The following is a 12,920-nucleotide window of genomic DNA, read 5'->3' on the forward strand; positions in this document are numbered from 1 at the left end:
GCTGGACCTGCAGCCATGTTCTTGTTCAGTCTCTCCAGCTGCCTCTTCACCTGACTTCTAGATACAGAAAAGTGGGAGGGGGAGGCAAAGAGAGCAGCAGCATCTCCTGATTTGGTTGAAGACAAACTTGTGGAAGAAGGGTCCATGACTCTAATCTTGACTTTGAGCATCCCAAAAATGCTCTGTTGGATTGAGATCTGGTGAGTGTGGAGGCCATTTGAGTTCAATGAACTCATTGTTGTGTTCAAGAAACCAGTCTGAGATTATTTGCGCATTATGACATGGTGCGTTATCGTGCTGGAAGTAACCATCAGAAGATCTTACACTGTGGTCATAAAGGGGTGGACATGGTCAGCAACAATACTCAAGTAGGATGTGGCGTTGACAAGATGCTCAGTTGGTACTAATGGACCCAAAGTATGCCAGGAAAATATCCCCCACATCATTGCACCACCAAAATCAGCCAGAACCATTGATACAACGCAGGATGGATCCGTGCTCTCATGTTGTTGACACCAAATTCTGACCCTACCATCTGAATGTCGCAGCAGAAATCGAGAGTCATCAGACCAGGCAATGTTTTTCCAATCTTCTGTTGTCTCAATTTTGGTGAGCCTGTGCAAACTGTAGCCTCAGTTTCCTGTTCTTAGCTGACAGGAGTGGCACCCGGTGTGGTCTTCTGCTGCTGTAGCCCATCCGCCTCGAGGTTCGACATGTTGTGCATTCAAGTTGCTCTTCTGCATATCTCGGTTGTAACAAGTGGTTATTTGAGTTACTGTTCCCGTTCTATCAGCTCCAACCAATCTGGCCATTCTCCTCTGAGCTCTGACATCAACAAGGCATTTGCACCCACAGAACAGCAGTTTATTGGATATTGTCATGTTTCGGAACATTCTCTGTAATCCCTAGAGATGGTTGTGTGTGAAAATCCCAGTAGATCAGCAGTTTCTGAAACACTCAGACCAGTCCATCTGGCACCAACAACCATGCCATGTTCAAAGTCTCTTAATTCACCTTTCTTCCTCATTCTGATGCTCAGATTGAACTGCAGCAGATCATCTTGGCCTAAATGCATTGAGTTGCTGCCATGTGATTGACTGATTCAAAATTTGCATTAATGAGCAGTTGGACAGGTGTACCTAATAAAGAGAGTGTATATTATATAACTTCTCCATTTTTTTCACACAATAAACACAATAAACACCATCTATAGAATTACTACGGTGGTCATAGTAAAGCTCTGCCACACTGGACATCATCCTCACCAGAACAGTGAGATTCTTCCCTAATAACAAATCCTGGATCACCAGTGAACTAAAGGAACTGTAAAACAAGAAGAATAGAGTCCTTAGGGAACGAGACAGGGAGTTATTGAGGAGTATACAGAAACAGCTAAAAGTCAAGATTAGAGACAACAAGGAGAAGTACAGGAAGAAACTGGAGAATAAACTGCAGAGGAACAGAATCAGAGATCTGTGGTCAGGGATGAAGAAGATACAGGCTTCAAGCAAAAGGTGAAGTAGACAGATGGAACTCTGGACAGAGCAAATGAGCTGAACACATTTTTCAACAGGTTTAGTTCAGGAACGAGGTCATTATCATCCTCTCCTGTTCCCAGCCATACAGACATCCCTGACCTCTGACCCTCAGCTATGTTGTCAAAACTCAGATGTTTCATATTTCACCTCTGTCATGGATTCTTCTACTTCCACAAGTTAAACTTTCATAAGTTGTAGATTCAGGGCCCACAGTTTAAGCCAATGGTCCCCAACCTTTTTAGTCGCGCGGACCGGTCAGCGGACCGGGGGGGAGGGAAGAATCGAGTCCGATGCTGTTGTTCGGGGGTGGGGAGGTTAGGGTTAACCCCCTAGTACGCGCGCAGTACTCTGATGTTGTCTTGTTACTCATTCTGCTGTAAGTTGGCTCAATTTTGACACGCAAGACGTAACCTGTAAAATCCGGGTTAGGATTTTCAAAATAAAACATCCGGAAGTAGTTCATTATTTCTTGCGCGGCCCGGTACCAATTGGTCCGTGGACTGGTAGTTGGGGACCACTGGTTTAAGCGATTTCAAGTATTTGTTCATTGTTACATAATTTGGGCTTCCAGCTCATCAAACCCACAAAAATAGGAATTCAAAAAATGAGAATACTCTGAAGAAATCAGCCTAAGCTACTTCTCAGTTTTTGCAGAAAAAAGATTAATATTGTTTTTAAACATATTGTTTAAAACCAATACGTCAATCTTCAATACTTTGTTGGGAATCCCTTTGCCTTTATCACTGTCTCGGTGCGATGTGGCAATGCTTGCGCGTTATGGAAGCCAGTGTTTCCTTTGTTGTAAGGTAATTTTATTTATATAGCACATTATCAGCAACAATGCAGTTCAAAGTGCTTTGCATAAATTAAAAAGGAAATACAAACAAAACAAATTACCAAAGGAAAGGGCAAAAGAAAGAGAATCTATTAATATTGATAATCCATTCCTGTTGAGTTGCCAGGGTATTATTTCTGGATTGTAAGTTTTTTTCTAATCCCTGTTCTGGGTTGCTAAAGTACAAGTGAGTATGTATTCTCTGGACGTTCTAATTATGTTCTAATTTTGTAAAGTAACAAGTACTTAACAATTTCTAAGTAGTAATAAAAACTAAATGTTCCTGTTCTGGAAGTAGTTTTCCTGGATTCTAAGTGTGTTCTAATTCCTTTTCTGGGCAGCAAAATAAGAGTCTCTCTGCATAGCAATGTAAAAACATAATCTAAACAGTAAAGCAAGTGTTCTATGGGCTTTCTAAGTATGTTCTAAATTTGTAAAAGTAGTGAGTACTCCACAATTTCTAAGTAAAAATAAAAACTAAATGTTCCTGTTCCTGGAAGTAGTTTTTCTGGATTCTAAGTTTGTTCTAATTATAATAATCTCAAAAGTAATCTAAAAAGTAATTGAATACAAATAAAAATAAGTAGGATGAAAAGACAACATTGGGTAGGATATGGCACATATAGTAAGACAGAAACATGCTGGCAAAGACCTTGAGGTCAGGGAGTGTGTGTTTGTCTGTAACTGTGACCTGCTTGCAGATTAGCCCATGTGTCTCAGAGCCTGTTCTCCCAAAGAAAGTCTCTAATAAAGGTGGAATAATCAAGAGTGAGTCCTTGAGCGTTAGGGTTAGGGCAGGGGTGGGCACTCCTGGTCCTCGAGGGCCGGTGTCCTGCAACTCTTAGATGTCTCCCTGGTCCAACACACCTGAATCCAACAGCTGAATCTCCTCCTAAGTGCAGTCAAGTTCTCCAGAGTCCTGTTAACGACCTCATTATTTGACTCAGGTGTGTTGAAGTAGAGATGCATCTAAAAGTTGCAGGACACCGGCCCTCGAGGACCAGGAGTGCCCACCCCTGGGTTAGGGTAAGATAACGCTTTTTCATGTTGGTGTTCCCGCTAAAGCCTTTTGGGTTTTTTTGCCCCAATTTTTCCTTTACGATAATCTTACAACATCCTGCAGTGTGTGGTGTGTTATGTGGTGGTATGTTGAATATGCCCGATCTAAAATCTGGCATATTCCAACATTGTCTTGGCGCGATTATCCAGCCTGTGGGGCTTTTACTGACTGGGAGCGAGAACGCAACCTGTTGAATGTGACAGGTAGCCAATCAGAAAGCGTGGTGACGTAAGCACGGCGAGGAATCCCAAACAGTTGACATGGCAACTGAGAGTCCAGTGGACATCAGAGGTGATATGTGGAAATGTTTATTACTATATGTGAAGATCATTTTTATATATGTTTACTATATGTGGTTATGTTTAATCAGTTAAAAATGTTAACCATGAACAAACATAACTCACCTCCCAATCATAGTGCAGCAAATAGAGCGGCTGCTCCCGCTGTCTTTTATCAAACGCCTTTTCTTTTTGTTTCATCTTTTATTGCTTAAAATGAATCCATAAACTAACCCTGCTGCTTCTACATCATCATCCGGGTTTGATTATTCTAAATTCATGTATGGTATGTTGGGGGTTTTACTGGATTTTCTTGTGGAATCGGGATGTTGGTGAGTGGAATCGGTTCGTGTGGTGTGTTGCTCCTGCCGTGTAGCTGGACACACGAACCGACTGAACCTGTTGGACTTTTATCATCTCTTTGGTCACAGAGGTTTGGAAAATCAGCCGACAATCCTTAAATCGTGCTGTGTGAACCAGACTTAAGACTCATAAACTCTACTCCTCTCATCTCGTCTCGACCACTGCCCTAACGCTCTCCGACTCTGGTTGCTATGATAACGTTTACATATCCCTTCAACATAAGATACAGATGCGCCACAAAAACGAATATGTTATTTTTGTGAAAATTTTAACTCACAATAACGACTAATGGAGCCCTGAGCTTGTTTCTCTGCATGCAACCAGACGGTCCATCTGGGAGTGATGAAAGAAAAATAACACCAGAAGTGTTGCTGATGCTCAGGGTTCTTGGTCTCTAGTGGAGAAGCAATTTAAAGGCTTCATTGCCTCATTAACGAGCCGGTCACCATATTATGCAGAGCGAGCTTGGAAAGGCGGTAATCACTTACCGGGATAAATCCATTCTCCTGTCTCTTCTCTGGGCCTTTTTCCTTCATAAAGAAACTTTCCAAAGAATCTTATCTTTTTTGTAGGATCAAAAAAGGTCTTAAACTCTTAATTATATTTATAGATAAGAAATAATACTCAGAGATGAGTCCTTTTGTTGCAGGCCACGGCGGGTGGAGATTTATTACACTGTTCCACAGATCATCTTACAGTACAAAGTCAAATCTCCCCAAAATCTCATCGTATTCTTAGAGTCAGTCTGTTTTATAGAATCTCATTTTCATTGGTGTAAGTTGGTAAGTTTCGACCAATAGCATTACTGCCCGTGTTTGACTTGTGTCCTTACGTAGGAATTCCATCAGCTTTTAAATGAGTGTGTATTGGAGTTTCTTTGGGAATATTCAGACATATTGACCTCCAACATCTGCTCCGTTTCAAAAGTGCAAAACAAGCCACTCCATCACTCATCACTCCATCACTCATATGTTGTTCTTATCAGTCTTAACAGCTTTCCTCCCATCGCAATTCGGTCCAATTTTGTGCTTTGAAAGCAAGAAAAGGAAAGGGAGTTCCAAGTTATTTAGGTCAAACTGACCTTTAACGGCACCAGATTTCCTCAGTAAAAAACAACTCCATAAAGAGTATTTCCACTCTTACAGTTTCTTACTCATTTTGCTGCTTGTGGACTTTCAAAATAAAAGATCCTCCAGACTCAAATAATACATAAAACGGAAATATTTAATTATTTCTTGCGCGGCCTGGTACCAACTGGTCCACGGACCGGTACCGGCCCGGGGGTTGGGGACCACTGCTCTAAAACATTCTGGTAGACTGTTGCAGTGACCTTGGACTTAAGAAAGCAGAGTTCACCAACACCTGCAGCAGACAATGCGTCCCAAATCATGACTAACTGGAAGCCCAAATTATGTAACGATAAACAAACAAATACTTGAAATCGTTTGAACTGTGGGCCCTGAGTCTATATCTATGAGAGTTTAACTTTTAGAATGGAATTATGGGAAATAAACAACTTTTCCATGATATTCTAATTTTTTAGAAAAGGTCTGTAGTTGGCGTGAGAGAAAAAGACGGGGAAAATAGAATACATGGAGACAGATGACTCGCTGTGGCGATCCTAAAGGGAAAAAGATGAAAGGAAGAGAAGAAGACGACTCCCCAGGTTGACTGTTCTTCTGGAATATGACAACATTGGAGCAGAAATGTCATGTTTCATTCTTCTCAAAGGCACAGTCAATTTACATTTTTGGATCACATTGAGCAGGACTAGGCCTGTCGAGATAAATAATAAATCAATTAATCGTACGATAAATTAAAGTTATTCACCTCATTTTAATTTATCGGCTTTATCATTTCTTCCGGCCTATTTCTCTTTCTGTTGATGACACTGAATGAAAAAAGACTTAACTCTGGTGCTCTCCACTGACCCCTCCCTTCCTCATGTCCTTAGTGTAATGCCCAGCGCACATTACATGATCTTGGAATTGTCTGCCGATCGCGAGGCCATTTTCAAAATCGGAGAGACCACATATTAGCCGACAAAAAAAAATCCTAGGTATAACGATCGTGCTGTGTGGCGTTCAGCCACAGGGCAAGAGTAACACACCACACACAAATCGATTTCTCTCACCAACATTCAGATTTCAGACAGAAAATCCTGTAAAAGCCACTATAACACACGTGAATTTAGAAACACGGCTGATGACGTAGACCCAATAGCGATAGTTTGTGAGCTTATTTTAAGTGATAAAAGATGTAACAAAAAGAAAAGGCTTTGGACAATCAATATTTTACTAGAATCTACCTGCAATGCCTAGTGTCAGCATAAAGTCCTGACTGTATGAATAACCCTATCATTATAACCTATTTACAGTATGTCACGTTAACAATGAACAGCTGAAAAATTATCAGGTATATGAACTGCAGTACCAGTTTCGCTCCAACTCCTCTCCTTGTCATTTCTGTATTCTTTGCACAAAATGTTGAATAAACATTAAATTTGTTTCTACATATCATCTCCGATGTCCACCGGATTTTAGGTTGCGCCGTGTCAGCTGTTTGGGATTCCCTTTCATGCTTTCCCCTCAGAAAACACGTAGGGGAATCCACGCTTTCTGATTGGCTACCGGTCACATTCAACAGGCTACGTTCTCGCTCCCAGTCATGGAAAACCATTCGCTGTAGTGATAAACTGGCCAAGACAATCCAACATGTTGAACATGCCTGATGTAGAGCGGAGCGGCCACGAGGCTCTACCGACTGAACCCGATTAGTCGTAACACACTACAGGATGATCGGTTACGATTATCGCATCTAAGAACGCTGGATGTTCTAAGATTATTGTAAGGGAAAAATCAGGGCAAAAAAATGTGTAGTGTGAACTGGGCTAAAGGGAGGAGTGAACTATTGCATCAGACAGACTTTAGAATCTGTACTCTTTTGGTTGAATGTAGTTTCTATTTGTACTTTGGTTTTATGTTGTTTAGTTTTTATTCAAGTGCATTCTTTGTTAATGGAGACTGAGTCCATTTTATTTTTGGTTGTTTTGTTTATTTAGTTTACCAGTTCCAGTGCTAAATGTTCTTTTGAAAATAAAGTGTATTTATTTTTTGCAGGATATCATTTGCATTATTATGCCATTACTATTACATCAGTTTAAAATGGTCGTCAAACAAGATTATCGTTTACCGCAATAATTTTTGAGACAATCGCTCAGCAAAATTTGTTATCGTGACAGGCCTAAGCAGGACTTCAGCACGGTCTTGTTGACTATTTGCAACAAAATGAGTCATGGTTGTATGCTCACGCACCGATAGCCTTCATTTTTAAGAGTGCATTTTGACTTCTGAGTTGGTTGAAAACTTTTCTGGAACATATTGCCTAAGAAAGAAAAGCTGCCTGATTTCTATGCATAGCTTGATACAAGACATTGATCTGATTAGGCCCTCATTACACAAATTAACATAACAGGCAATGCTTAAAACCCCATTAAAGTTTATGCAGCTTGATTGATCATTGATCATTCAGGGGGAAAAGAAAATAATTCCTAACAGATGGCTGGTAAGACAATAAATGATACTGAGCTCTTTAATAATTGTACAGTAATGTAATTTTATATGGCAATAATAAATGCTACATAAATTACCAGAACAAGCCGGTCAGTTTAATCTAAATATTTGACTTTTTTTCTCTCCAGCTAATGAAACAGAAGTGGGATTCTTCAGAAAAGAAGATTATGTTTTCTATAAAGCAAACCCCAAATCAAAATGGTGAGCAAACAGTGGAGAATTTCAGCTTGGTTCTTCCTGGAACCACTGCCAGAATCACAACAACCAGGACTTCCATTTTGATGTAAAAATGTGGGTGTTTTTATTTTATTTTATTTTTTTATTTTAGTTGAAGGAACAGTATAACACTGACCTATTATGTCCCTTTATTAATATGGTATGTCTCTGATACATGTTACCATTGAAATGTATATGTTGTGATTAGTTTTACTAATATGTTAATAAACTTTGAATAACTGTTCTTCATTACTGTGTAACAGTAATAACACAATAAAGGTAAAGGTAATTTTATTTATGTAGCACATTTTCAGCAACAAGGCAATACAAAGTGCTTTACATGAATTAAAAGGAAATGCAAACAAAATAATAAACCAAAAAAAGAGCAAAAGAAGAAAAATAGTCTAATGTTGATCTAAAGTATGTAAACTAGGTGTTCCTGTTCAGGGTTGCTAAATATCCTCTGGTTTAATTCCTTTTCTGGGATGGAAGAATAGGAGTCTAAAACATAGTTGCTCAGGTAGTTTTTCTGGATTCTAAGTTTGCTCTAATAACTGTTCTGGGTTGCTAAATAAGTGTAAGTAACAGTGACGTGCGGTGAGGTTCATAGCTGGTGAGGCACTGACGTCATCAGAATCAGATTTGCAAATAGATGCATAGATTGACAGCAGTTTACAGGTTATGTTTCACTTCTGCATCCTTACACATACAAACTGTAGCTCACAAAATCTATCGCTGCACTTGACTTGCTTCCCGAATCGTTTAGACTAGCTCGCTGTCACTTACTCGGCAGTTGAGGAGTGAACAAGACGAACGTCTGGGATCTTGAGCACCCCCTGCCATGAGGCAAGAGAACTGCCTGCCTCACCTCGAACCTGTTCTCTGCCGTTTATAATCGCTCATTACACGAAACACGTTACACAAACACAGTTGGTGACAAAAAGCACTGTACATTATATACATAAGCTAAATTATTGGAAATAAGTTCACATATTAAATTTGTTTAAACCATTTTATTGACGCCGTACAGCAACATGCTCCCTCCGCTTAGCAGCCAGCACAGAGCCAGGGGTTGCGCAATCCAAGGTGAGGCAGAGCTCGCTGCTGCCTCACCGGCATCGCTTCCAAGCATTTGAATGGGAAAATAAGAAAATTCAGTGATTTTGAACAAATAAAAATCGAAATTGGTGAAGCTACATGAAAAATAAATATTTTTTAGTACAAACCACCGGATGAATATAACAATTTAAATTACTTTATGATTATATATTTTCTTTCTTTCCATGATGGCTGGTGAGGCACTGCCTCACCTGCCTCCCCTGACCGCACGTCACTGGTAAGTAAGTATCCTCTGGACTTTCTAAGTATCCTCTAAATTTGTAAAATTTAGAGCATACTAAATTTTACTATTATTATTACTTCTAAGAAGTATAATTTTGGTCTAAATAATGAGTAGTCTACAATTTATAAAAAAAATAAGCTAAAGGGCGACTAATTCCTTTTTTGGGTTAAAAGTGAATACTCCACAGTTTCTAAATAATAAAGGGGAATAAAGTAAAAAGAGGAAAGGACACATTATGGCACATAGCAACATTCAGACAAAACAAAGACATGAGTGAAGGCAGTGACATCACGGAGCCTTGAAACCACGTTGCTCAGCCTCCCAGCAGAAGTCCGATAAGATGTTGTTTTCAAGGAATGTCCTTGGGAGCGCTCAGCTCCACAGCTGCATGGATAACAGAAGGGGGTGAGATGTGAAGGAGCGTAATGTTTACATATCTTCAAGGAGATTGGAAATATGCAGCCCTTCCAAGGCAACAGGGGAAAGCCAATTCAGATACAGAATGTCTTAGGTCGGGTAGATTATAAATTTCAATCTTCCCTAAAGTCTCTCCGATACATCTCAGTTCCCAATCATCCAAATTAGTTTGGTTGTTCCACTGAACCGAAACTAGCAACTTCTCCAAGATGTATTCCTTTCCATTAGTGAGTTTTAGAGTCCTCAGCCCAGCTGAGGACTCGCATCCAACTCACATCCAACTTGCGTCTCTGTCCACACCAACGTGTCTGAGTGTCTGCTAGTTCAGCCAAGTTCGTCACAAATTTGTCGATAAGCCAGGTATCCGCAGGTAACAGCAGAAACCCTGTTATCATGAATAAATCCAGGGTGTTTCCTGCCAGGTGTGTCCCCTGTGCCCACTCTTCTCGCCGAGAAAATTTGCATTGAGAGACCAGTTGAACAGATCCATAATTTGTAGATTTGGAGGATGTGCAAAGAAAGGCTCCAAAAATATAGAAAAAGACAGGACAAAAACAGAGCAAGCAGGGAAAGGAGGGAGCAGAGAAAAAAAGCGTCTGCCTTTACCGAGAGCAAGAGGGAAAGAACTACAATATACTACAATGTAATATGACTGCTAAGTTATTATTTTCATGTTCATTTGAACATGAAAATGTGTTTATTGGGTTAAAGATCTATTGGTGTCTTCCTTGAGGTCCTGCTATATTGTGGAACCACAATTTAGTGCTGTTGAAAGACATTGTTTTTGGATGGATACTGAGATTGAACTGCCACTGTTTAATTGTTTTACAACTGCAATAATTGTACAAGACTGAATCAAGTCAGTCCATCATACAGAGTCCAAGTCAAGGACATTGCATTCCAAATCAATCCTAATTAATATAAATTGTTGTCAAGTTCAGTTTATTCATCAAATTGATAACATGATCCTCACAGTCCTGCCTGCTGTGTCCAGGTGACAGTGGGTTTGTTGAAGCAATTGTATGATGACGTCATCAACTCCAACTCCATGGCGATAAGCAAACTGCAGGGTTCCTGATATGTGCTTGTCTGCTTATTCAGGTGGGCCAACAGGAGTCTCCTTTATCAGGGTTTCCCTCAGTGTATTATAAGCCTGGTGGCCCCACATGCCTTACCTGCACCCTGTGCCAAGTGTTGGTTGTTTTAGAAAATAAATAAGTAAAAATCTCTTAATATATTTTTTTAAATAAGCCGGATTGCAAGTGTCTCTGTTGCACTGAGCGTTTCACTGGCGGAGCAGAATTATTCCTATAAGATAGTTTATAGTTGACGTATTTACTAGGACACAAAGCCGGGAGAGGACCAATCACACCACTGGCGTCTCTGTGTGTTGTCTCGCGCCCTGTCGCTGTTTGATGTCTGAAGTGTACCTCAGTGAGGATCACACACGTCTCCAGTTTGACACAGGTCAGCCTGTGTCAAACTGGACACAGGCTGACCGGTATGGATATCTATATGAACCCCTTGTGAGAACTTATGTTTCTTTGCAGAATTTTTCATCAAGGTAGGAAGGAGTCGAGTTTAAAACCCACCACATTATCTCTGGTTATGCAGCTTTATGTTAATCCAGGTATATAACCTGTCGCGCTTTCAGAGGTGCGCGTTGAATGAGCGGTGAGAATAATTTGTCTTTGTGAACAAAGAATTATGTGCGGCGTTTACATCTCAACACATTGCCAGCACTTGGCTCTGTGTCTGCACTGATCAAATGTATGTATTGGTACCAGTTGGCCGGTGCGTTAGTGGTTAAGCGGTTCAGCCTGTGGAGGAGCGTTCGTGTTCACCTTGTAGATATGCTGGTTTAATTTGATCATTTTTTTACTATTATTTTTCTGTATCAAATGCTTTGTCCACTTAGTCAGCCAGAGTTAATGCATGTGGTTGTGTGTCCATATCAGAAATACTTGTCCTATAAAACTTGGGCATCCAAATTAGTTTTTGTGGCCATTAAACGTTCAACAGACACAAAATGGAAGAGCTACTAAATTCACATAAATTAAATCTTTGTTTGTCCCTCGGTATCCAGCAAAGATCTACAGTGCAGCGAATTCAACTCATCATGCAGGGCCTGTCTGAGGCTGCATTCAGACCAACCCAGGACAAGAGTCCTGAATCAGACTCTAATCCATTTGTCTAGAAAGTCCGATTTTTTGGGGGGGAGGTCAAAATGCAAATTTGAATTCCAAAACGGACTTAAAAAGCAAACTCTGATCCGTCTAAAAACCTCGGTCTCTGTCTGGTTGAAGTGAACTCTTAAAACGGTAGAAAACCTGTCTGAATGCAACCTGACTAGAGACTGTTCCAAATGCAGTACTTAGACAAATTTTAATGTAATTATTAAATGTTAAAGTTTGGTCAACTATTCAATAGAGTTAAAGTACTTTCTATTTGAGGAAACATATAAGAGGAGGTCACATTTGACCTTTTTGTTCAATGTTATTTGTATTGTTGGATGTTGGATAGTTGATTTATTTAATTTTGATTATACATTTATTGCCATGTTCTTGAGCAACAATACTAATGACGTTATTTATATCTTGTACCTTGTTTGACGTCTGTACACATTGGACATCATTTCTGTGAAGATGGAGGCTCTCCTGCGAAGTGCATGCCGCCTCATATGGAACCATCTCATATGGGATTGGTGATCGGCTTATACTTACATGATCAGTAAAGGGGTTACTAACCCTAACCCTATTGCTGATCTTATCTTCATCAGCAAAGGTTTATAAATCAGCCTCTGTCCTCTTCTGCTCTGCATTGAGAGGTTTGACTGACAGACCGGTTCCTCCAGGTCAGGTCTGCACCTTTGTAGTTAACAACATTCACCCCACTGTTGCCGACTCACCGACTTTCTTGGTATATTTAGCAACATTTTAGACAAAAAAAATTCATATCAGCCAAAATCAAAATCGGCAGGTCAGGCTTTTTAAAGATCAGTAACCAGGGATCGGCCAGAAAACTGCAGTCGGTGCAGCCCAACTTAAGATGGAATACATATGCACATATTCATGACATTCTTTGATTAAATTAATTACTCTTAGGTGTAATTACAATAGATAAAAATTGTATTTATACCAGCTGAGTCATTCTCTCTTGAGAATGTGGATCAGTACTGGGTTGATTCTGTCTTCAAACTATTTTAATTGCAGAAGTTTCACATAACTCATGAGTTGATGTAAAAATACAGTTTGTTTTAGATGCATAAATTATCAGCACCAAACAACATATCATCAACT

General features: G+C 40.0%; 1 protein-coding gene across 4 annotated transcripts in view; it reads left to right on the forward strand.

Moving 5' to 3' along the window:
* Window positions 1–12,920, forward strand: part of c7h2orf76 (chromosome 7 C2orf76 homolog) — a 61,005-nt gene that overhangs the window by 16,791 nt on the left and 31,294 nt on the right. For 3 of the 4 annotated variants that reach the window (XM_023336283.1, XM_023336282.1, XM_023336284.1), the window contains exon 5: window positions 7,775–7,847. In XM_023336283.1, the coding sequence (XP_023192051.1) occupies window positions 7,775–7,847 (73 nt within the window). Of the gene's footprint in view, window positions 1–7,774; window positions 7,848–12,920 lie in introns of those variants that run through there. The other variant, XM_023336285.1, reaches the window with a different exon arrangement.

This window comes from Xiphophorus maculatus, chromosome 7 (genome assembly GCF_002775205.1).
Source record: "Xiphophorus maculatus strain JP 163 A chromosome 7, X_maculatus-5.0-male, whole genome shotgun sequence".
Taxonomy (NCBI): Eukaryota; Metazoa; Chordata; class Actinopteri; order Cyprinodontiformes; family Poeciliidae; genus Xiphophorus; species Xiphophorus maculatus.